The 26,062-nt window shown below is 38.7% G+C and overlaps 1 protein-coding gene across 4 annotated transcripts in view; it reads left to right on the top strand.

Moving 5' to 3' along the window:
- Positions 1-26,062, top strand: part of ATXN10 (ataxin 10) — a 177,765-nt gene that overhangs the window by 148,401 nt on the left and 3,302 nt on the right. For 2 of the 4 annotated variants that reach the window (XR_008445973.1, XR_008445975.1), the window contains exons 10-12: positions 671-734; positions 6,199-7,502; positions 13,932-14,079. Coding sequence is in view for 1 of the 4 variants with exons in the window: in XM_054038347.1 (XP_053894322.1) it covers positions 671-734 (64 nt within the window). In the remaining 3 variants the exon portion in view is untranslated. Of the gene's footprint in view, positions 1-670; positions 735-6,198; positions 7,503-10,113; positions 10,279-13,931; positions 14,080-26,062 lie in introns of all 4 variants that reach the window. The other 2 variants (XR_008445974.1, XM_054038347.1) reach the window with 2 other exon arrangements.

The raw sequence follows: 26,062 nt of genomic DNA on the forward strand, positions 1-26,062 counted from the left end.
GCCTTTTCTCTCCCCACTTCCCTTTTTTTTTTTTTTTTTTTTTTTTTTTACAGTTAGTGATCAGTTACAATTGAAAAGGGTATCCATGGTGCAGTGTAAATTTGTGATTTTTTTTGTTTTACAATGATGCAGATGAAAGATCTGCCCCAAACAGCAAATGTGTTTAGAAAAGTATAAACCTGTCTCTGGGCTGTGAATCTAAAAGATGGTTGCACTCTCTTTGATCTGCTTGCCTCACCAATCTCAGTTTGAAATCAAGTTTTCCAGAATTAAAACCAAGCTTAGAGTTTTCACACCAGTAGTATGTAAATATACATAATGTAAATGTACTTGTTCGTGGGGTTTTTAATCTATTCAGAAGCATAGGTTTTCAATTTAGTGTGTGAGGCATGAGCCATACAAGGATATATCTCATTAAGACAAATATTAGAAGTAGGAGGCATGTAAAATTAATGTACATTTGTGTGAATATTTTATTATATTTATGTTTAAAAAGAACTTTTTTTCTTTATAATTTGGCTTAACATATATCACATACTTTTAGTTAAACTAATGTGCAGGTGCCCTGGGTCTGTTGTATCTTTGCAGTCTCTATTTGTTATTTCTTTCATTCTTTGCCGCCAACAGTATTGAGAATTGTATTAAATTAAGAAAATTTGTTTTAATTCAGGTTTATCGATTAGATGGAATTTCACTGATCCTGGACAACTGCAGTATTGATGACAACAACCCTTGTATCCTTTAAGTGAAGTGGTAACAGACTAAATAATGTATATTCTCCTATAACATAATTGAGGGGACATTGTATGCATATAAACCTCTACCCCGATATAACGCGACCCGATATAACACAAATTCGGATATAACACAGTAAAGCAGTGCTCCGGGGTGGCGGGGCTGTACACTCCAGCGGATCAAACCAAGTTCGATATAACGCGGTTTCACCTATAACGCAGTAAGATATTTTTTTTTTTGGCTCCTGAGGACAGCGTTATATCGAGGTAGAGGTGTATATATGTGTTGGCATACCTCTGATAATCTTCGGAGTTGAGCGTTGTATCCAATGTCACTGAACAGGTGTTTTCTCCTGGATTTACATTAAGGTCTCAGATTTAATCATTGACTGTGGTCATCTTGAGTATAACCTGTTCTTAAACTGTAGCTCAGGGGTCGGCAACCTTTCAGAAGTGGTGTGCCGAGTCTTCATTTATTCACTCTAATTTAAGGTTTCGAGTGTCAGTAATACATTTTAACATTTTTAGAAGGTCTCTTTCTATAAGTCTACAATATATAACTAAACTATTGTTGTATGTAAAGTAAATAAGGTTTTTTAAATGTTTAAGAAGCTTCATTTAAAATTAAATTAAAATGCAGAGCCCCCAGACCGGTGGCCAGGACCCAGACAGCATGAGTGCCACTGAAAATCAGCTCGCTTGCTGCCTTTGGCACACGTGCCATAGGTTGCCTACCCCTGCGGTAGCTCCTACTAATCTGTATAATGCAAATACTCCAGGCTACTGTACAAGGCATTACAAATCACCCTGCCAAAGAGTTGATTTCATATTAGGACATGAAAGTGAAAGAGTTGATTTTAAAAAAAAGTCCTAGTTAGGGTAATACCTGAACATCCTTAGAAATTTCTATTTTTCATTACTGAGTCTTTGACCTTGTTCGTAAAATTGAAGATGCCCTTTTGATCATTTGATGTTTTGTGCTTGTGTTGTTTCTGAATACTATATGAACTGAGAAATACATACATGTACAACATAACATCAAAAATGCAATTTGAACTTTTTTTTTTTTTTAATCAATAGCTTAAGAGAATAAGACCCTTCCTCACTCTCAGCTGAACAACGTCCAGACAGAGGCTTGGGTAGCGTTATTTTTAAAGCGTTCAAGAAAAATTCCTGGGAATGTTTTGTCTTGGCCTGTGCGTAAAATAGAGTCAGATAATGCTCTAGGGAGATTATGGATTAAATCCTACCCCATTGAAGTCAATTTGAGTTTTGCCATTGACATCAGTGGGACTAGGATTGTCACCCTGTGGATGGTTTGTGACTCTCAGGGTGTCACTGTACTGCAATAAATAATCTCCAGCACCTAGTTTCAGAGCCGGTGTGAATTGACTCAGGCTTTTGGGTGACTCAGGCTGCTGTGCTGAAAAAGGCAATGTAGTCATTTGGGCTCAAGCTCAGGCTTTGAAATCCATCCCCCCTTGTGGAGTTCCAGACCCCAGCTTCTAGCCCAGGCCCAAATGTCTACATCGTTATTTTTAGCCACCCCTGCCCGAGCCATAGTCAGCTGACCTAGGGGCTGTGGATGTTTTATTGCAGTGTAGACATACTCTAAGGCCCTGATCCAGGAAAGCATCCCTGTTCAGGAAAGCACTTAAAGACATGCTTACATTTATGCCATAGAAGTCAGTGAGACGTAACATGCTTCAAGTTAAGCATGTCCTTAAGTGCTTTCCTGAATTGGAGTGAACTTGGAGTGTTTCTTGAATCGGTACCTATGTCTTGTTTTTTAACATCCTCAATATCCCTTGTTCACTGTTAGAGCTCTGGATTGGGATTCATAATAGAAATCTGAATTAAGACCATACTTGGTCATTGTAACTGACCTCAGACCTTTTGCGTCAATTGACACTTGTCCAGTGAACTGAAATAAGTAGATAGAATAGTAAGCAGTCCATCAATTTTACACACGTATTAAATCTGACTAGTGGAAAAATAGTTCTCAACTTAGAGACTTATGTGGCAATTTATGTGAGGGGGAAAAAATAGTTAAGTCAATTAATGACGCAGGTTATTGGACTGGTATGATATGAACAGTGCAAATGATGCATTATAGGGGCTTTTTTGTGGCTTAAAAACAGTAGCATCCCTAAAGAGCAGCAACTGCAAAACTCAGGAGGATTATAACTTGAAGGAAACTACTTTAAAAATGTCCAAGAGATTTTTATCATGGCAATTTTATTGTCAGAGCAACATTTAGGTACCCACTAATTGTCGCAATCAGTTGTGAGGTGGTAAGTCATCTCTAGACAGCAAATTAGGATAACTACCAACATTTGATCCAGTGACTACAGCCAACGTGATTACCGACATGTGATGTGCAGATCCTGAACAGACTGACAATACAGTCTGTTTACCATCCTCAGAGGTCATTTTTAGAGTCCAGTCAAACCTGACCACAACTTCTAGACTACAGTTAGGTTTTGTTTTTTATTTTTTATATTTTTTAAAAAGTTAATTCAGATTAACAAATTAACTTTGGAGTAAAAATCCACCTGCAGCAAATATGGTAAAACAAAGAACAAAACTGTGAAAAGGATTCTAATTTTCATCATAATTTCATTGCATAACTATGGTTAACCTATCATTTAAATCAGCTTTGGTACCAATTAACTAGAGGGTAGCTAATGCGATGCCGATCTTAAAAAAAAAAAAAAAAAAAAAAAAAAAGCTCCAGAGGAGATCCTGGAAATTACATGCCAGTAAACCTAACTTCAGTACCAGGCAAATTGGTTGAAACTAGTAAAGAACAGAATTATCAGAAACACAGATGAACATGCTTCGTTGGGGAAGAGTTAACACGGCTTTTGTAGAGGAAAATCATGCCTCACAAATCTCTTAGAATTCTTTGATGGGGTCAACAAACATGTAGACAAGGGTGATCCAGTGGGTGTAGTGTACTTGGATTTTTAGAAAGCCTTTCACAAGATTCCTCACCAAGGGCTCTTAAGCAAAGTCATGGGTTAAGAGGGAAGGTCCTCTCATGGATCAGTAACTGGTTAAAATATAGGAAACAAAGAATAAGTGGTCACTTTTCACAATGAAGAGAGGTAAATAGTGGGTTCCCCCAAGAATCTGTAGTGGGACGACTGCTGTTCAACATATTCATAGATGATCTGGGAAAAGGGGTAAACAGTGCAGTGGCAAAATTTGCTGATGGTGCAAAAATAAACTAGATTGTTAAGTCCAAAGCAGATTCCAAAGAGTTATAAAGGGATCTCACAAAACTGGGTGACTGGGCAACAAAATGGCAGATGAAATTCAGTGTTGATAAATGCAAAGTAATGCACATTGGAAGGTCTAAACTCAGCTATGCATAGAAAATGATGGGGTCTAAATTAACTGTTACCACTCAAGAAAGAGATCTTGGAGTCATTATGGATAGTTCTCTGAAAACAATCACTCAATGCGCAGTGGAAGTCTAAAACACTAAAAGAATGTTAGGAACCATTAGGAAAAGTATGGATAAGAAGACAGTAAATATCATATAAATCCATGGTATCCTCACACTTTGAATACTTCATGCAGTTCTGGTCGCCTCATCTCAAAAAAAGACTTATTAGAATTGGAAAAGGTACAGAGAGAGGCAACAAACATAATTGGGTTATGGAAAATTTAAAAAGACTGGGACTGTTCAGGTTAGAAAAGAGATAACAAAGGGTGGACAGAATGGAGGTCTATAAAATCATGAATGGTGTGGAGAAAGTGAATAAGGAAGTGTTATTTACCCCTTCACATAACACATGAACCAGGGGTTAACTGATGAAATTAATAGGCAGCATGTTTAAAACGAATAAAAATAAGTACTTCCCAAAACGCACAGTAAACCTGTCAAACTTGTTGTCAGGTATATTGTGAAGGCCAAAAATATAACTGTGTGCAAAACAGAATTTTGTAAGTTTATGGAGGATAGGTCCATCAGTGGCTATTAGCAAAGATGCTCAGGGACGCAACCCCATGTCTCTGACCGGCAGATGCTGGGACTCCACAACAGGGGATGGATCACTTGACAATGGCCCAGTTCTGTTTATTCCCTTTGAAGCATCTGTCATTGTCCACTGTTGGAAGACAGGATACTGGACTAATTGCACCGTTGGTCTGACCCATTATAGCCATTTTTATGTTCTTAACAAAGCTCAGTTATTTATAAAATTTTAACTAATGTAATATTTTTCCATACATTTTGATATAATTGACTTTTTATGAGTGCAATTATAGACATTGTAACACTTTGGAGCGAGGATGAAATGCCACTTGCTTGAATTTAAAGATTTATCTAATGTAGTAACACCTTTTAATATGAGCTTTCATCACAGACTTGTTATGCATACACACAAGGGGGCAGTGTTCAGATTGCAGTGGGTACATTAACCCTGAATTTTCTCACTCTTGTGGAGTTGTCATTGGGATATTAATGTTGCATTAACCTTTTCTTTCACGTTAGTTAGCACTTGGTTCTGTTTTGCCTTCTTATTGCTTAAATGCATTCTTATAAACATACAAAATTCAACAACTTTTTTTTAAATGGTGGGTGGGTAGTAAGGTCCTGCTTTGCTGTGACAAACTTTTCTGAAATGGTCAAAATTATTATTTTGATTCTCTATTTTTGGCTACTGCCTTCAGGACTTTCTCAGCCTCAAATATCTGACCATATTTAGTCACAGTTTCTCTCCCTACCATCATATTCTCACACATGAGTGATGAATCCATTTCAAATAAGAGATTGGAAGCTGCCTGGCTTATGAAATTAAGTACCTGAACCTGCCCTTTCATAATGATGTACTCCACCCTCCCTTTCACTTGTGTACAGACCTCAGGAGACCACCTTTATCCTTAAGGTCAAGTGCTCCTTTAATGCTGTTATGCAGCATGAATTTGACTTCCCTCTCCTCTTCTAAGCATTCCATGTGTGATACATTCCCAGCGTGTCTCATTGGGAGAGCAAGAGGAAGAGTTCAGAATTAGTTTCTGGTCTCCTGCTTTGTAGTACATTCTGCTACCTCTGGGCACTAAGGCTAGATCATGTTTGTTGATCAAATATGAGTGTAAAACAGATTAGTGCATCTTTAAATTATAATAATCTAGGGAGATTTTATTTTCAACCTCAATTTGGAACACATTTTATCTACCCTGTCTGTAAGCAAAAAATCCACCTTTACTGAGATTAGACAGCCAGCCCACTTCCACTTTAAAAAAAAAAAAAAAAAAAAATTTTTTTTTTGCCAAAATTGCAACTCTGATCCAAAGACACTTGGTCTGTCTTCTCTTTCTTTTTATTTCTTTTTTTAATTGCAAGTACTTGGGTGGCTGTTCTGATAGATTTTTAGACTAACAGAAAGCTCATTATACATGATCACTTGTAATTGTGTTGCCGTTTTCCTTGATGTCATAATACATTTTGAAGGCAGTCTCACCAGAACCATTCGCCTAAGTTCCTTTCAACTCTTTGCTGTATATGGAAAGGACACATAACCATCTCCAACTGAATTAAACATTTGACAGAATCTAATCACTCTTATAAATGTACAATGCCTAGGAGAAGCCAGAGTTAAAAATCATTTTAAAAAGTCTTTAGAATATGAAAACCCTAAGGATTTCAGGCTTCATCTTACTAAATTGTTATCTCTGCATGTTTTTCATTTTGTCCACAAGAGTAGAAAGTTTGAGTTTCATTTAAACACCTATGATTTCTTTCCGTGATTAAAAAAAAAAAAAAAATCAGGTCTGTAATGTCGTGTAAATATATAGTCCATTTTTTAATTTAAAAAGCATTTTGTGTAAAATCACTTCATGAGAAAAACAAACAATGAAATCATATAAATGCATGATAAGATACAATTATAGAGCCACTCCTAGCTATAGCTCTAACTGCACTCCTTCAGCAGTCGGGTGAGGATTTAGGGCTAGATTGTGTAAATTAAAGAATGCCCTCAACACTCATTGACTTCACTGAGAGCCGAGTTCTTGTCACCTTGCAAGAGTTGTTCAGCTGTTCACAATATTATTCCTTCAGGGGTTTACAGAAACACCTGAGAACTTTATATAGAGGGCATTTCCCAAAATTCACTTTTACAGTCCCAATGCCTATTTTTGTGATTTAACTTTAATACTTGGCTGCATTTCTCAGATTTGCCTTGACAAAGGCCATTCTAAGCAGAATTTTGCTGTGCCATAACTTCCCATGAATACCTTTGTAATAACTTTTATTTAGGGTGGGAAGCATGTTTTTGAGGACTTTTCAATACATTTTTAATTAGCAATAGAGTGCCCTGTGGCTTGCTCTCCATTTGTTTTGTGCTCTGTTTCTGGCATTTAGGAGTACCAGAAGCATACTGCACATGTTCAGAGAGACAGTGGTTGTCTGTGGAAAAAGTCAACAGATTTTTTCCCTATACTTATAGTAGGATTAATTGGTCTGTCAAAGTTATTGCAGTTTGATAACAATTGGTAAGTTCTGCCATTTAAAGTTAACGCGCCTCTATAATTGTCTTGAATTTTATTTCTGCATTACAGAATTCTGTTGAATAAGCCACTACTTCCAAAACTGTTTCCAAACTAAGAAGTGAAATACAGGTCTGAATATATAGTGTTTTTCAAAATGTGTTCAGATTTTGTATGGATGTATTGGAATGAAGATTTTTACCATTCTGCTGTTTTACATCTGGCTGAATACAACAGAAAGTCTCTTTAACTTGAATGACCTGTACAGTAAGTGTCTGTGTTATATGAACTCCAGTCTGGCAACATTTTCTGTAATCAAAAGTGCAGTAATACTTGAAGGAAAAACAGGGACTGCCTTTTTTTTAATAATCGTGCAGCTGGGCACTGATGAGAAGCAAGAATTGGCAGCATTATTGAAAGGGAAACCTGTGGTTACTTTAGGCTTTCTTATTCCAGTGGTTGCTGTGAATCCACACACACACAGAGCCCTTAGTTTGGATAATGGATAAAAATATAGAAAATATAAATAAAAGCTAATTTTCAGATGCTCCCTTTTAAACTTCTACCATTATATTCAGTCTGAAAGTTATCTGAGAGGTAGATTCAAAATATTTTTGACTTCATGGCAGCAGCTAGTATAATTGTGGTTCATGAAACCTCTGGCTAAAGATAGAAGAAATCAAGTTGCTATGCTCTACAACAATGGCAGTTTGTTTTTGTAAAATGCCAGGAAAGACTTTTGGGGGAATTGACAGACATTTTATTTCAGAGTTAGAGTGCAACCTAAAACAGGCCACATACTGTGAAAAAGCCTCATTGCTGAATAGAAGCCAGTAGAAAGCAAAAATAGAAGGGTTATTAAATTTTTAGAGTGCGCCATCATATAGTTAGGCTTTTTCACATAAATGTGGCTATCTCTAGTACGTTGCCTTTCTTTGAAAAGCTTGCCACAGACTCTCTCAATGCGTTCAACAATTTTTAGGTGCATTACTCAATTCTGTATTTTCATAGACATAGACAGGACAATAGTATTTCACCTAACATGGTGCGTGCACAGGGAGAAAACAGTACTAGTATTCTCCCAATCACTGTCTACAAACCAAGATCTTCCCATTTGAAACACACTATCCTTACCCTGCTTCCTGTAGACCAGTGGTTCTCAACCTACAAGTAAGGCTCAAATCTCCTGGTCTTGGTGGGCATGTCTCCCCTTGGGGGCAGCTCTGGGTTATTGCACCTGTACCGTGTGTGCTATTTCATGCTGTGTTGCTGCTGCTCTCATTCTTGAGCACATAGAATTATTAATACTGTGTTGTTTATAAACCAGTACTGATTGCCATCATACTCCTTGAGGGTTTGAAAGCAATAATTTGTTGGTGACTCAGCCAGGAGGTAAAGGCTGTTGATGGAAACCTGGTGGGCTCGAAAGAGGCAGGATCTGGAAGGAGAAGAGAGGACCCTGAATGTGGTGGATTAGATCAGGGGTTGGCCCCTCTGGCCAGTAGTGCCAATGGCGAAACAAGATGGCAGCTGAGTGGGTTAGACTAGGAAGAAAATAAAAAGGGTGACCGCCAAAAAGGAAAGCACTATCTTGCCAAGCCTGCCAAATTCAACTCCCCTTTGTGAGATTTTTAAAAACCCAGAAATTCTGAAAGGTTTTTGGTTATGATGGCTACACAGACTTTAATATAAATCCTTCTGCATGTGTCTTGCGTTTATGCATAGCTGAGCTGATTTATCCAGGAGCTGGAATTGGTACAAAATTACACCTATTCCTTGAACAGGAACCTGAACACTTTTTGAGCATCAGGGCTGATTCCTTTCCCTTCCTTTAATAGGCAGAATCTCGGCTTGCTGCTACACTTTCTCTGTGGTTTCTATATAAGTGCTAATCCATAGTGAGCAGCTCAAATGTAAAGCCCTCAATCTTCCATGCTACAGGGCTTCCTGAGAGATGTGGTTGCACTATGCCATCTTTCCTGCGGAAACACCAGCATGCCGGATTCAAATGGGTCCCATCAGACCTCAGCAGTGTTGTTTGTTGCTGTGCTGATAGGTGAAACCATTGCTACCCACAAAGACTCCTTTCAGTGAGGAAGGTGACTTGTCCACTCCCCAAACACTCCTGCCACTAAGGGGCCAGAGGGTGTGAATATTCTTGCAGATAAAATGTAAGGCTTCCAGTCTTCAGAGAGGAAAGATGATTTTGTAGTAAAGGCAATGGCCTCTGACTCAGGGTGTCCAGACTCCATTCCCAGCTGTACTGCGCCACCAACTTCTTATGTGACATTGGGCAAGTCACTTAGAGTGGGTTTATCAAAAGCTCCTAAGGGAATTAGATGCCCAGTTCCTATTCAAAGTGATTGAGAACTGGGCACCCAGCACTTTTGGGCAGCTTTGAAAATCCCATCCTCAAACGCCCTTTGCATCTATTTTCCATATGTAAAATAGGCTGGTGATACTTCCTTTCGCCAACATTTTAACTTGTCTCCTGAGATTGTAAACTGTCTGTGGCAGGAGTGTCTCTTACCGTGTCTTTGCACAGTGCCTTGTATAGTGAGGCCGTAGCCTTATTTGGGTCTTCTAGGCGCTAACATCATTCTGCAGTTAGCTTGGGTTTTTTATTTTCTTTTACAGGATTTTTTTTTTTTTTGGGAGAAAGAGAGAGAATACAGAATGTCCTTCCTCTACCAGCTGCACAAATAATTCTTACCTGTCCTGTCACTGTGACAAATGAGTGCACTCTCCCCTTTAAATTCAAAATCCTTCCAAATATGAAAAAACTAAACCGCAAGGGGAGAAGTGTGATTGGCAGTTCAGGGAAGAGATTCTGTAGATGAAAAATACCTTGTTTTTATAACTATTTTTTCCTCTGCAGTCTAATGATTAGGTCATCATGTTGGGAGTAAAGATTCCTGAGTTCTGTGCCCAAATGCCATTGACTGGCAGTGTGAAGCTGGTCAGACCTCTTAACCTTCTGTACTTCAGTTTACCCCTCTATAAAATGGAGTTGATACTCATCTACTTCTTGGACTGTTGTGAGGTATAATTTGTTAATGATTGCCAAGCATTTTGAGGTCTTTGGATGAAAGGTGATACATATGTGTGTGTATATAGTTATTTCTTAGAGGTATTTATCCCGGTACTGACCCAACCACAAGGTTCTATATTTTATAACATCTAGAGAGGGTATAAAGAAGAACAGGAGTACTTGTGGCACCTTAGAGACTAACACCTTAGAGACCCTTAGAGAGGGTATAATTTGTGATGGTATTCCTCCGGTTAGTGATGCTGGCAATCATATTTTGTTTTTCCTCTTATTAATGTCCTTGGATATTAGATTAATTAGATTAAAAAATAAAACCTAGATCTCCTGGAAGCATTGCAGTTCACTGTGATTCCTGTAGTTTGTTCATCCCAGGATGCATTTATACTATGAATCTTCCATACCAAAAAAGGTTTTGAGCTGTGCTTACCCTGAGTAAATAAATAAGTAAATAAAGTTCAAGCCTTCTTTAGAACATATAAACCTGCCATGTTACACCCAGGAAGAGATGTATATTTGGAAGTCTGTGTGGTTGAAATCCCTCACCCTTTTTCATAATTCCTACCAGTACCAACTATGACCATTAGCACAGTACACAGGTACTACTTGTGCTGCTCCGGACCAAGTAATGCCAGTATATTATAACATTTGTGAGGACCTTCTTGCACACATTATAATTTTGTAAGTCCCTTCAGAAGAATAATCTCCGAAAACGCCAACTTGTGCATGTAAAAGTAAGGCATTAAAGTTAATAACTCACTATTTCTAAACCAAATTTTGTCATATTTGACCTCTGACCTAATCCTCTTTCGATGACTTAAATCCATGACAAGCTTGAATTCCTGAAAGAAAGTGGATTTTGAGTTACTACAGAGCACCAAAAGATGAAACAGAGAAAATATATTTCACTGCCTTATTACTCAAATAGCTTGCTTGATTTTCCTTCGGCCCTCTTTATAAATAAATAAATAAATATATCCCCTTCTCTGGGCTGAGACTAAGCATGAGAAATTTGAGACCCAAAAATTCTTTTTTAAAGGAGTGGTCCAAAAAATAGTTTTAAGAATGGAATGCCTTCTGCAACAACCTTCCATATTTCAACCTGTCTTTTTGACATCTCTTCTTGCATGTCTCTCCAGAAATGTCAGACTTAATATAGGCAAAGCTGAACTCTGCATCTTTTCTCCCCAATCCTTCCAGCCTTATCCTATTTTCAGCCACTGTTGACAACAATGCCATTTTCCCTGTTGTTTAGGCCAGTAAACTGAGGGCCGTCTTTGACTCTTTTCTGACGCTTGCTCCACACATCTAGACCATGTTCAAATCTTGCTACTTCTTTCTCCATAATATTTCCAAAATCCTTTCTTTCTCCATCACTAAAGCTCTCTTACAGGCCCTCAACATCTTCTGTCTTGATTACTGCAATTAGAGTTGGATGGGTTTTTTTCGATGAATAGTAAATTCACACCAAAAAATTGCTTTTTTGAGGGGGCACCAAAACTATTTGCAGTATATAAATAAAGTTAGACAGGTCATTTGAAAATTAATTTTTTTGACTTTTCATTTCAAAATATTTGGTTTGAAATTCAGCTACATTTATTTTAAAAAATAAATAGTGTAAAACACCCAAAAATGAAACAAAAATTAAACTGAAAAAAATCTGTAGAGATTTATGTTTTAGGTTATATCATCATGAAATTCCCTTGAAGCACAATTTGAAGCTGGCCTGATTTGTACTAATGGCAGCCATGTTACATAAACCTAAGAGGAAAAACTTCACAAAATATATTTCCTCTGATGCTCGCTTCAAAATTTTTTCCTCACACTGATGGACATCACCTGGTGTACATGACACTGTTGAAAGTATTTTCATTCACTTCAGTTGTTATCATTTGTGTTTCACAGCGCATTAGAAAATCCTAAGTAACAGCAGAGACAGAAAATACGCCACAAATGTTACCCAAAGACTCTGAATCAACTAAAGCACTTAAGCACGTTTATGTCCCTTTGAAGTAAATAAGACTTAAGCACGTGCTAAAAGATAAGCATGTGTTTAGGTACTTTGCTGACTTGCATACTCTAAAGAAGAATATTTTAAAGATCTAAAAAGATAGCTTTGTCCTGAATGTGAGTCAGCTTCCTTTGCACTCTACTGGAGGCTTATGAATAGTAAGTTACAGGTTATATGAACACATCTCAGGTATAAGTTAGCTAGTCCATGAGATCTGGTGCCAAAAGTTTACCAGTGAGGAGGGTAATAATAAAGAAGTGGTAGCATCCTCTCCTAGCCAGCTGTATATTTAGCACACCAAAGATATAAAAATGTACAGATGGAAAGATGTATAAAATCAGTCTTGTACTATTCTACTTGGGAGTATAAAATATTCTTGTTTTCATTATCACTCATCATAAAAAATGAAGGATGGGTTGAGTGGATTTTTTGCCTAGATTGGTAGATTTTCATGCCAGGCTTTGAAAAGCTACTGAAGTAGTATACATGTTTCTGTCTTTATACACACGCGGCACATGCTCAGACACACACAAAGCCCTTACGTTTCCCTGGCAAGTTAACAGAAAAACTAAACTTAAAGTTACTACAGTAGTTGAATCTCTGTCCAATACTTAATCAACTTGTTAACAGTGCCTTTTTCCCTATTGCTTCAACTCTCCACCTTGCTGGTTGGTTTTAATAACAATTTGATAGAATTAGTGCCACGTGTTAGAATTTCTCTGAAGAATTTTGTTTTTCTATATCAAGGAAAAAGATATAAATTGGGAAGTTTTGAATGATTAAATAACAGTAACTAAAGGTAAATCTTTGATAGTTGTAAGATAATTGTAATATTTCAGTAGAGTTGTTAGGAATATTAGAAGGGATTATGGTGATAGAGAGAACTTTAAGAACTGAACATCATAACTGTGGAGCATTCAACTTCAAATTGATCAAGAGTGTGACTTTTCTTTCTCATCTGAAACCAAAAGATTTATAGTTACTCATAAATTATGGGTTTCTATTAAAAATGTAAGTCATAATTTTAAAAAAATTGGCAGCCTAAGCAGCAAAAATGAATGTGTCATATATATGGTTTTAAGCTAGTGTTACAGATTTGAGTATAGGAAAAAGTAAAACAAACTAGAGGTTATGGCTTAATTTTTTAAAGTTTTGTAATCTTTGGCATATGAGACATCGTTACAAAAATAGCCTGCTATCCCTAAATGTTTGCTGTAGCTCAGTAGCTCTAGAATACTTGACTAGACAAAATTTCCATATTAAAATTGGTCCTTTCATTATTTTAATTCTTTGTAATGCTGCTAGATGAGTGAACCTTGTACTTTTCACTCACATAAAGAGAGAGAACGTGAGAATACCTATTAAATGGGTTAAAAACTGGTTAACTTATAGATATCAAAAAGTAATTGCACATTGGGAGTCATTACCCAATGGGCACATTTCTAGTGGGATTCTGTTGTCAGCCCAGTGCTATTCAATGTGTTTATCAAAGATCTGGATCTCACCTTAGTCAAATTATATGCTCCCAGTCAAGGGCAACCACCCTTTTTGATCAGTTTTTTAGAGATTTAGGAAGTTTTAGGGAAGGGCATATTATTCATGGGGACGGATTTTAATGAGATGTTTAATTCTACTTTAGATTGATCGGATGTACACACAGGGCATGTGGAAGGAGCAAGTGCAAATTTCTTTTGGTGAATGTCTGGCAGAAGATGAATCTAGATGTCAGGCATTATACATATTATTCTGCTACTCGTGGATCTTATTCCAGGATTGATATGATTTTTGTGAGTATGACCTTGGCTAATTTAGTCAAAAAACTAATCTGGGAGTTATCATTTGGACTGATCATGCCTCCCCATATATTACATTAGAAGTTTGAGACTCAGTAGAAAAACAAAGGGCCTGGCTGTTGAAGAGACCTCTCCCCCCACCTTAGAATTAAAGAGCTGGAAGAAGATTTTCAGAAATATATACAAGGAAATAAGGAAGGGATCAATAAAAATTCCTTTGTGATGCTGGAAAGGTGGTAATGAGGGGAATCTTTATAAACAAAGCATCAGACCTCAAAAAGATGAGCGCTCCTGAAGAAGAGAGTTTGGTTAAAGAACTTTGTTTTGGAAGATAGTTATAAATCTACAGGACCTGAAAGCATGTATAAGAAAATAAATGAGATTAACAGGCAAGACTGAGGAAACACTTATATTATGAAAAGGGCAATAAAACTGGTAGGCTTTTAGCTAGAAAGTTAAAATTAAGCAAGATAAATCAACCATCCCTCTGATTAGACATGAAAAGGGAGATTTAGTAACTGGCATCAAACAGATCTCTGAAACCTAGCTTTTTCCATACTTTGTATGCTTCAGAACATCCAAATCCTGAACTTATAAGTAGATATCTGAGACTGCAGCTCTTGATAGGCAGATTGCTGCAAATGAATTTGAAGTTACAATTCTTAAGTATTTATAATCAAATAAAGCTCCAGGTGCCGATGGGTTTTCTGTGAAGTATTATAAAGCAAGTTCTGGTCCCTATTTTAACTGAATTGTTTATATTGGAGAGGGAAAAGATTCCAGATTCATGGAAGAAGGCAAAAATTAAGGTCATTCATATAGAAAGAAAAGATCTTACCAATTGCTCATTTTACAGACCTATTTCTTTAATTAGTGTGGATGCTAAAATTTATGCTGAGTTGCTAGCCAAAAGATTGCGTGTAATTTTGCCCAAATATTTTCACCATGACCAGTCTGGATTCATTGCTGGTAGGCATCTATTTGATAATATCAGAACAACTCTGAATTTGATCTATGATGATAATTCTAGCAATTCTTCCTGTCTGCTGTTTTCTTTTGATTCTGAGAAAGCCTTCGACTGATTGGAGTAGGAGTATATCAGTCAGATTTTGGTAAGGTTTGGTTTTGGAAATCAGTTTTATAGTGGCATGTTGGCCTTATATACACATCCTTGAGCATCAGCTGTGGTTAATGGTCATCAATCTTCTTTTTTTTTTTTTTTTTTTAAATATGTCTAGGTGTATGAGACAGGATTGGCTGTTATCTTCACCCCCATCTCCCGTTATTTGCTTTGGCAGAGGAGCACACACCGAGACCCACTCCCATGAAATTCTTCCCTCCCTCTGTGGTGCAGACCTTCCTGCAGCTCAGGGGTATTTTCTGGGGGTTGATCTGACTGAGCCCTGGCAGCTCTGTGCAGGGAAGGGGGAGGGGGAACTCCATCTCTGTCCTCCTCCCCGTCCCCTCCCCTCCCGCCCACCTGGGACTAATGTCTCTGGGCGCCCCAGGGCATCCCCAGACCCCTCTCCCCCAGCTGCCCAAACAGAGTGTCTGAGCTGCTGTGAGGAATGAGTGAACACAGAAACCATTTTCTGCAAGGAAGCAGAGAGAATCTGCAGAGGGAGGGGAGGCATTTTTCTTCTGCGCCCCAGTGGCATAGTTTTTCCCCAGGAGTAAAATAAGACACACTTTTTTTAACAGTGAGAATAATTAACCACTGGAACAAGTTACCTAGTGACGTAGTGAATTCTCCATAATTTGAAGTCTTTAAATCAAGATTGTACGTCTTTCTAAAAGATAGCCAGTAACTCAATAGGAAGATTTGATGCATGAATTACTGAGTGAGCGTCTATAGCCTGGGTTATGCTGGCGGTCAGATTAGAATGATCATAATGGTCCCTTCTGGCCTTCAGATCTAGCAATTTATTAAAAATGCCTCCCTTGAAGAACTTGCATTTTAATTTAGACATACGTAATAACAAAAATAGGGCCCAAATTAGAAGCCATATATCTTGGAGAGGAGATCTACATTGGAATGTCAGAGGAAGAAATGGGTCAGAAGATGGAGATCATTTGCTACATGGGATTAGGAAAGGTTCTAAGCATAGGGATAACATGAAAAAGCTGTAAATTCAATAGTAAGAGAAAGAGGCCAAGTGAATTAAGGGGTGAATTAGGGATGGGAGTGTAGGAAGAAATGTGCAGAGTTATGGGAGTAGAAAAATATTTAAGTTCATCTCTTTTCTGTCACTGTAATTATTACAAATTATTTAAACTGTTGTAGGAACAGTGAAATAGGGCTGCTATAAATCAGGCAGAGCTGACATTTTTAATTTATAAACTATTAATGGAATGGTTTAAAATCTTGGTCAATACAAACTATTCTAAAAATTGGCGTACAGCATGAGCAGCCCAGACTCAACTTCGTTTTACCAGTAAATGTTTTGTGGGCACAAATATGTAAATTGGATCCATTCAAAGGGCTACATGCTTGTCATCCCTTTTCCAGTCCTGTAGAGATCAGAATGCTAGGAATAAGTGCCTGCTATCGAAGCCTTGATAATGCATATCCCAGGAGGCTTTGCTGCCAAGCAGTAGGGGAGATTGCATAAAATAGCTAGTTTGGAGAGGGGTGGCCCTAACCTCCTGCTAATCTCCCAGAATAGTTTGGAGTCGGGAGAGGTCTTGGTTCCCTGCCTGTTGCACAGGGTTAAAAACCCCACCTCTGGAGTACGATCAGGGACAAATCCCTGTCAGAATCCCCTGAAATGTCCCTACCATTAGGCCCCTCATGGATTTTCCTGCAGGAACCAGGGATCGAGTTCATTGGTAACCATTCTGCTGCAGAAATTCCCTTGCAGTTCATACTGGAAATGCATGTTAATATAGTGGTTGCTGCTCTTCCCCCCCCCCCCCCCAATGTGACATTGGCTCTTAAACCAGTCTGTTCCACTGTAGATGGGAAATACTTCTGCCAACATAAATATTGGCATTTTCAGTTCTAATAGTTGTAGAATCAATTATCAAGTGTCTTTGCAGATAAGTAAAGCGACTGTTGGGGCTTATTCGGATTTTTTCCTGGATAAGGACTAAGTAACGTTCCTCTTTGAACTGTGTGTGTAAATAATAGGTTTTCTGTAATTTTTTAATCTGGCTGTCTCTCTTCTCTGTATTGAATTTGTTTATATTGTATGGTTTTCATCACTCCCAGTTAGGTTTTAATACATGTCAATTATGTATGCAGATTATAGGGAGCAGAGATTGAATGGTTTTGGTATGTATACTTACAGCACTAGGTTATAAATAGTAACACTAGTTGAAATTTATTGACCTTCCTTATTTATTTCAGTTTTTTACAATTATGCCTGATGAGTGCTCAAAGTGCATTATAAGAATTTAAGATACAACACCTAAAACCTAATTCATAGATATGTACATACATACATATGTACAGGAACATAGATATGTATAGCACTCAGTTGTGTGTGCAACCAGCACGTTGGAGCTGGAAAAGTTTTTCACAGTAGTACCTGTTGGAGCGGTGTGCATCTTCTCATGGCCCCTCTTAAAACCATATAAGGACAGCAGCACCCTGACCCCCCTCAGTTCCTTCATACCACTTGCACCACTCCGTGTGGTTTTCCTTACGTTTTTTTTCTGTGTAGTTAGCTATTAGGTTCATTGATTTTGTAAGTAGTTAGTACTCTTTAGGTTTTCTTCACTGTTTTCAGTTTTTATTCTAGTTTATTTGCAACTGTAATTAGTAGGTGTTGCTGAGCACCTGGACATGCAGTGTTCTCTGGGTTTCAAGCAATGCCTTTTGTGTGGGAACTCTATTTCTAGTAGAGATCCCCACACACTTTGGTTGCTGTCTCGGTGAAAGACATGTCAAGGAGAGGTGTAGCATCGGCTCATGAGACGCCTCATGGTCTCGGACACTATCCGTTGGTCCCGGGACATTTACACCGAGCACATCACCGGCCACCGCCAATACCGAGAGTGAGCCGGGGAGACCTCGTGCACCCACACACACCCCCTGCTGGACCCTATCCCCTGAGCCCTAAACCCACCAAACCTAGCTGAATCCCGCCACGTGAGGGTCACCCCTTCCCCATTACCCAGCCCGCTTGCTTATACCCATGACTGTCCCTGCCTCCCGTATGGGTGGTGGACCCTCACCGTTTATCGACTGTCTCCTGATCCCGCCCACCGGTTACCCACCCCTCATTGGGGACATTGCAGTGTGTATATACTATGTGTGCTGCCCAGCCCCAAAACACCAACATACCCCCTTACTCTGCATGTTACCCCCAATGACCAATGACTAACGCTTCAAATTTTCTGTATCGTTTATTTCTTTAAATATTCTCTAATAAAATTTAAATCTGCCGCTCCTTCAAGAAACATACTCGGAGTTCTAGGGATCTGCACCTGGAGCAGCACTTCCTGGAACACGCCATGAGGCCTACCTCTGCACTGGCACCAGATTGCTTTGTCTATGCACAGTCAACCACTACTATGATAGACTTTGAACAGACTCTTGAACTTGGATTCCTCTTGAAGGAGAGATCAGTCTTCTTCTCCGGGGGTTCCACGCAAAGGGACCTGTAAGACTTATAGGAGCCACTTAAGCTCAATGAGTGGCTTGTCTTTCACTTCAGAGCGTGGATTGGAGCAACACTTAGATTCATCAGGTATCCAAAGTAGAGCTGGACTATCCGCCTATGTCTCCCTGGCAATGAAGCGAGAGACTCTTGGTAACATACTGTCAACTCTGGATCCGACATGACAGAGGCTGTCAAGTGTGGTACCAGTGGACGCTGTTTCAGCGGTATCCATTTCAGTACCTACCACCACACAGGACATAGACCAGGTCCTTCACTTCCTCATCTCTCTGTCCCTGGTTCACTGTTGATGTAGAAGTTGGTGGAGCTGCTGTCATTTCTGGCTCATCCCGGGCCTTCAACTTCTTTGGCATCAGAGACCGAATGTTGCCAACACTAGCATCAATATCAGTTAAGGGACAATCTAAGCTTGTCTATGCCATCTGGTGCTCAGGTGCACACTTCATTGGGGCTGAGACATTCTTCAAAGTCAGCATTAACCACACCCTCAACTTTGCCTCTGGTACTAGGTCTTTCATTGGCATGGGTGTTGAAGCCAGACTGTGCTCCTGCATAGCCTACTGTGGTACTAAACTTAGCAGCTAGACCTTCTGTGAACTGAGACATGGTACCAACTGCAATGCCACCACTTGTTCTGACTTGACCTTACTTTACCTTACCTTTTCCACTGGAAATTGGCCAGTAGCCTTGCCTGGTTGGGTGTCTCCTGTGCTGACTGCTTATTCAGAGGGCGCCTTTAGATATGGGTCAGACTTATCGCTATCCCTACCAAGGCAAGAAAAGTCCAGTAAATCAGCCAGACCACCTCAAAAGGGAGACCTTCGACCATGATGGGTATTGGTCACATAGTAAGGAAAGGCCAGCATGGACTGAAACATTTTGGCCTCTGATGCCCTACTGGCTTATGGGGAACTCCTAAGAGGCTCCTAGGTCCTCAGAACTTGATCTCTACCCAGTTCCAGGAGAAGGTCCTGGAGCTGTCCACATCAGAGCCTAGTCTACTGGAAGAGCAACCAGAAGCTCTCCCTACTTAACAACTAGCCCGACAAGATTACTGGGCGAACAAGATCTATCTCAGGAGGCTACTTTGGCTCCGGGCAATTCATTCTCACCCTCCCCTGAGGTCTCGGGAGCCCCAGGTTCATCCTCACCACTCCTGGAGGATTTTAAATCATATCAGGAATTGCTTAAAAGAATGGTACAAAAGACTGCAAGAAATGCCATCAGTTTTGGCCTCATCCCTGGCTCATTGACTGATGCTTTTCTGTTGAAACGGGGACCAGGCCTACTGTATGCGTTTACTCCGATTCCATTGATCTTGAAAGTCCTCCTCAAATTGAAGCAGGATCACACCAAGATGATTCTAATCACCCCAACTTGATCAAGACAATGCTTATTTACAGATCTTTGCAGCCTCTCAGTGGAACTTCCATAACCTGTGTTTCCTCTACCAGACCTGGTCTCGCATCATCATGAGTAGGTCCTACATCCAGATCCCAACAGCTTGCAACTGATGGCTTGGCTTCTCAATATCTAGATCAGGAAGAGATGAGCTGCCTGCAGCAGTCCAAGAGATTTTACTTAACAGTAAGAAACAATCAGTTAAATCCACCTATTTAGCGAAGACTTTGGTCTTCTGCTCGAGTGATTCAGCCTGTGAGGGCGAGTATCCAGGACATTATGGAATACTTACTGCATTTGAAGTCTTCTGGCCTTTTCTTAAGCTCCCTGAAGGCTCACCTGGCAGCCATTTCTGCCATTCACCCACCTGGTCAGGGGAGAACAGTATTTTACAACCCTATGGCTACTAGGTTTCTCAAGGGAATTACTCGCTTGTGTCCACCTGTAAAAGCATCAGATCCTCTATGGGACCTTAACACAGTGTAAGCCGCTCTCATGGGACCTCTGTTTGAAACTGGCTACTTGCTCCTGGGCACATTTGTCCTAGAAGATGGTCCTCCTTATTGCTATCACATTTGCAAGGAAAGTAGGTGAGCTGTAACAGCAGGCCCTTCATACTCTTGGATTTTTTTTAAGGGCAAGGTGTCTTTGAGACCTCACCCAAAGTTTTTAATTAAATTAGTGTTGGCCTTCTGCCCTAAACAGATGATATACCTATCTGTGTTCTTTCTGAAACCTGATGATGATCCGGAAGGAGAGCATTTACATACTTTGGATGCAAGAATGGCATTGGCCTTTTATGTAGACAGAGTTAGGTCATTTAGACAGTCTCGTCAACTTTTTGTTTCTTATGCCGCTAGGGTGAAGGTCCAAGCGGTCTTGGCCCAGATAACCTCTAGATGGATCACGTTCTGTATTACCACTGCTTACGGTATGACCAATACATCTTCTCTCCAATGTCTCTCTGCCCACTTGGCAAGAGCTCAAGCAACGTCCATAGCTTTTCTGAATGATGTACCTATCCTGGACAGTTGCAGGGCTGTGACCTCATACTCCATACATACATACATACATTCATTCATCATTATGCCATCACAACAGCTTCAAGGGAGACTGCGATCTTTGGCCAGGTCATACTTCAGACAGTGTTTAAAAAGACTCCAAGCGCCGTCGCTTATGATACTACATGTGAATCGTCTGAGTAGAATACAAATCTGTATCCACTTGAAGAAGAAAGAATGGTTACTTACCTATATTGTTACGGTTCTTCAAGTTGTGGATGAAACTGTGTATTCCATGACCCACACTCTGTCCCCGCTGCATCAGACTCTTAGGCTACTCTCCAGTGCGAAGGAGCTGGGAGGGCAGTGCTGCCCTTATAGCCTTGGGAGGGGCCACGAGGCGCCACAGAGCACGTGCGCCACACTGACGGATACTGCTGTGGAAAACTTTTCTGGCTGCGGCGCACAAGGTGCGCACACCCCTGAGTGGAATACATGTTTGCATCCTCATCTTGAAGAACAAGAGTTACAATCCAGGTAAAAAAACATTCTTTCCAGGAGACTGTATTGCCACTAGCTCCCTTCTGTTAAATGCAAAAGATAACAACTTAATTTCCTAAGCCAATCGCCACTTCTGTGATATCTCTAAAAAAAAAAAAAAAAAAAACCAGTAGCCCAAACTCTTCACGGCTAATATATAACTTTAGAATGGTGCAATATTTAAATTGCTAATATGCCAAGACTGTTACATGCTGAGCGGTTTTAAATTGTACGAGTTCTAATTCCTAAGAATATCTAATGTTGAAGATGTAATGTCAGTAATGTGTAGGATCAGAAACATTTGTAACAACACAAAAGCTTTAAAAAAAAATGGACAGTGTCATACGCACTAGATATTGCTAAAAATATACAAAATAATGGCAAACCAAAATAAAAATACTGTATAAAGCAAAAAAAAAAAAAAAAAAAACTATTGAATTGTTACTATCTTTACATGGTAGTTGGGGCTTTGTGAAATCTACTCATAGGAAGAATTAAATAACTTGTAGTTCTTTGTAAAGAATTGGCTTACAGTGAAGGACTAAAAGTCTGAGTGTCTGCTACATGTGGTCAATCACAGCTTGTTGATCCAAACTGTGACTAATTGTGCCAGTAGCTGACTAGAAAACCTCTATAGTGGCAAAAAGAATTATCTTTCAAGTGACTGTGATACAAAATGCCTGAAAGGACTGGAAGACTTACGGGGAAAAGTGTTTATTTCTTTTCTTTGTGGTCCAATCACTTCTGTAAACGGAAGCGAGTCTTTTAATGTGACATTTCGTATTTTATTCTTGGCCATAGAACACCTAGAGACTTGGATTATGAGCTGCAACTTGGCAGACACCGTTTAGCAAGTACTATATTTAAACTTTTCTAATTTCTAGCCATATAGACCTGTTTCAAACAAGTTCTTTAAGAAGTTGAACTGCTTACATTTTTTGTTCTTTATATTTTGATTTTCTTGGTGCTTCTTTTTATGTTTTAAGTCAGTGGCTCTCGACCTATCTGGACTACTGTACCCCTTTGAGGAGTCTGATTTGTCTTGCGTACCCCCAAGTTTCACCTCATATAAAAAAAACTTGCTTACAAAATCAGACATAAAAATACAAACGTTTCACAGGACACTGTTACTGAACAGTTGCTTCCTTTCTCATTTTTACCATATAATTATAAAATAAATCAATTTGAATATAAATATTGTACTTACATTTCAGTTTATAGAATATAGAGCAGTATAAAACAAGTCATTGTAAGAAATTTTCAAGTTTTTATTGACTTTGCCAGTGCTTTTCATGTAGCCTTTTGTAAAAGTAGGCAACTGTCTAGATGAATTGATGTACCACCTGTACAGACCTCTGCGTACCCCCAGGAGTACATGTACCCCTGCTTGAGAACCACTGTTTTAAGTCATGAAGGGAATATAAAGCATTTTGGATTATAAATCTTTAAATGTTTTATGTAGCTTCCTGATAAGGCATTTCTGTGTCTGTTCCTACTGTGCAGTTCATACTACTTAAATTATATAGCTGCTTCCAATTTCAACGATATAATGGAACTAATATACAAAAGATGACATCTTTTTTTGCTCATTAGGCAAAAGGAGATGTAAAAAGTAGAACTCCATCAATAACCATTATATGCCGAAAAACATCTTCAGTACAGTTTTGGATTAAATTTATCATTTATTTATTGTCTCCACACTTTATTTGGAAAATATGGTGCAAAGAATATTCCTGCTATGAAAGTGGGGACTGAATTATGACACTGCATTGAGTGTGTAAGCAAGGACTTCTCTCTTGTGGAAAGTGCAGGAACTCCGCCACGTTTCTGCTGCAAAGTGTAAAGCCTAGAGGTAAAATCCTGGCCACACTGAAGTCACTGGGAATCTTGTTAGGATTTCACCCTAAGTGTACAAAGGTAGAACTCTCCCTTGCCCCTCTTCCCTCCACCCCACCCCACCCCCATCCTGACTACCTAGAGTATGGTACTATGCAGAGCTTTTTGCTGAGAACAGTTTTCTGTAGCATGCTAGAAATTTGTCAATGAAGAAAACTTTATATACTGAATGTCATTTTAATGCCATCCATATTTTGACTTTGAAGGCTCCTTATTCCTTAAAAAAAAATTAAGAAACCGCCATACAATATATTTTAACCTAAGTGAAACATCTAAGAATTAAAAAGTATGAAAAGGACTTAAGAGAATGTATATAAATATTTTGTTACTCCTTATTCATTATCTTATCATTATTCAGTTCTGTACATTAGCTAATGACAATATTAACCTGTAAAAATTCACTATGTACATTTTGGAAGCCACCTCAACTCTGACCCACAAGATCCACTTACATACTTTCAATAAAGATATTCATCATAAATTATTTACTCTACCTATTCAGAGACCTATAAGTGATGTATATAATAATAATAATAATAATAATACCTAGTTACTATATAACACTCTTTGTCCATATTGCTCAAAGTGTTTTACAAAACAGTTCATAAGTATGTGTTGTGGGTAGGAGTGGATTTGCCCCTATGTTAGAGAGCGAGAGGTAAACTGCTCTCTTCAATAATGTTGCTGATCTTTCACTCCAAACACATTGAACTAATTCATTAGCAAGGTGGTGATTGCTTTCATAATGCATTTGTGTTTCCATGCCACACTACTACTTCTAACAAGAATTTAATAATGTACCCTAGCAGAAGTTTAGTGGGTAAAATAAAAACACAGAGCGGAATTTTGTCCCTTTCCCCCCCCCCCCCCCCCGTGTCAATGGCAAAAATCCCCTTGAATTCAGTAAGGTCAAGATTTCACCCACATCATTTATAATATTAATTCAAGATAGCACAAATCTCATGGCACAGTGCAAGCTCATCTTTTTTCCCAGGTAATTGGAATTGTGGGTTGGCAAATTATTCAAGAGTGATTTGCAGTGGGTTATCTTAAACAGCTACTTAAATTGCTGTATTTAGGATGAATGTATTGGTTATGTTGAGGAAGCCTAGAGCATTTCTATAAATCAAACTAAATATTGGGATTTGTGCATTAAATAGCTTCAGTTCAGAAAAGTTATATAAATATGTGCAAACTAGACATATCTTGAGTATACCTTGTATATTTTCATTTGCTAAGAAGTGAAATTCTCACAAAAGGAACAAGGATTTATTCTTTCCATTTCTCCCTTCTTTATATAGAAGCTCCAGTGTGATAAAGATACTGTAAACTTCAATTCCTTGCCTAACATTCATTAATTTGACACTTCAAAATGTACTGTTTTAAAGTCTAGACAACCCTACCAAATCAGATCTACCATGCTTGCTGCATTTTTTCTTTTATGTCGTTTCACAACAAACAGGCTCATGCTCTTATTTGTAGTAACTATGGAAACCTCAGAAGCTCTCTTTCTAAAGCTGAGTATACAATAAAGTGCTTAAAGTGTTGGAAGGATTAGAGACTTTAGAATATGTTTAATTTTCTCTCTATCTATCCCTCTTTGGAGAGGAACAAGAGGGTAATGTGCATATTAGCTAGGGACTCACTTTAATCTCTGCTGACACTTAAGTCTGTCTAGGTTTGCACACAGCCATCCAGGGGTCTCTCTCTCTCTCAGCATGCTAACAAGGAGAGTTATACATATTCATGGCTCTGAATTGTACAATGGAAAACCTGGGTAAGGAAAGGAGAAAGTTATGAACAAGTGAAAATATTATTGAAACCACTTTGCAGCTTTAAGTACAGTGGTCGCTAATGGCAAATCATGTGATGATGATAATGGGTTTCATCACATAATTTTTATTGAGGGCGTACAAGAAATTACATTGTCACAAATTAATTTGACATGGGAACAATAGGAATAGATCAATAGGAATTGTTGTAGAGTTAGCACACATTTTCAGGAAGTATAATAAGGAATTAATCTTATTACCATCTTCATGTCCTATAATGGCAACGCAAAGATTAATACAAATTTTAATTGTTTAAAAATACTGTACATCTCATATTTTAAAACAAACTATAGTTTGGGTCAGAAACATTACTACTTAAAAAATTCACCACCTTTCTCAGCGGATCTGCTCCCTATGGATGATATATTCAGAGCCATATCTCAGATGGAACTCAGTGGGTGAAATTCTGCTTCTATGCCATAGGCAGAAACAGTGTGAGTGATGTCTTGCTTCACACAGTCCACTGGGGGAACATCATGCTACCTTCTGGCCCTCATTAAATGCCCTGAAATAGTGCTAGGGAAGTACTGCTGGACTGTGATCCTGATTCTCCTCCTCAACCACAGCATTCATTAGTTTGCGTGCTTCACCAATCGATTTTGTTAACTATTGTCATTAGAGCTGATGACTGAGATTCTACTTTACATTTGGTTTAGTTTCCTTGGTATTTGGTAAACTTATT

This window comes from Malaclemys terrapin, chromosome 1 (assembly GCF_027887155.1).
Source record: "Malaclemys terrapin pileata isolate rMalTer1 chromosome 1, rMalTer1.hap1, whole genome shotgun sequence".
In the NCBI taxonomy this organism is placed as follows: domain Eukaryota; kingdom Metazoa; phylum Chordata; order Testudines; family Emydidae; genus Malaclemys; species Malaclemys terrapin.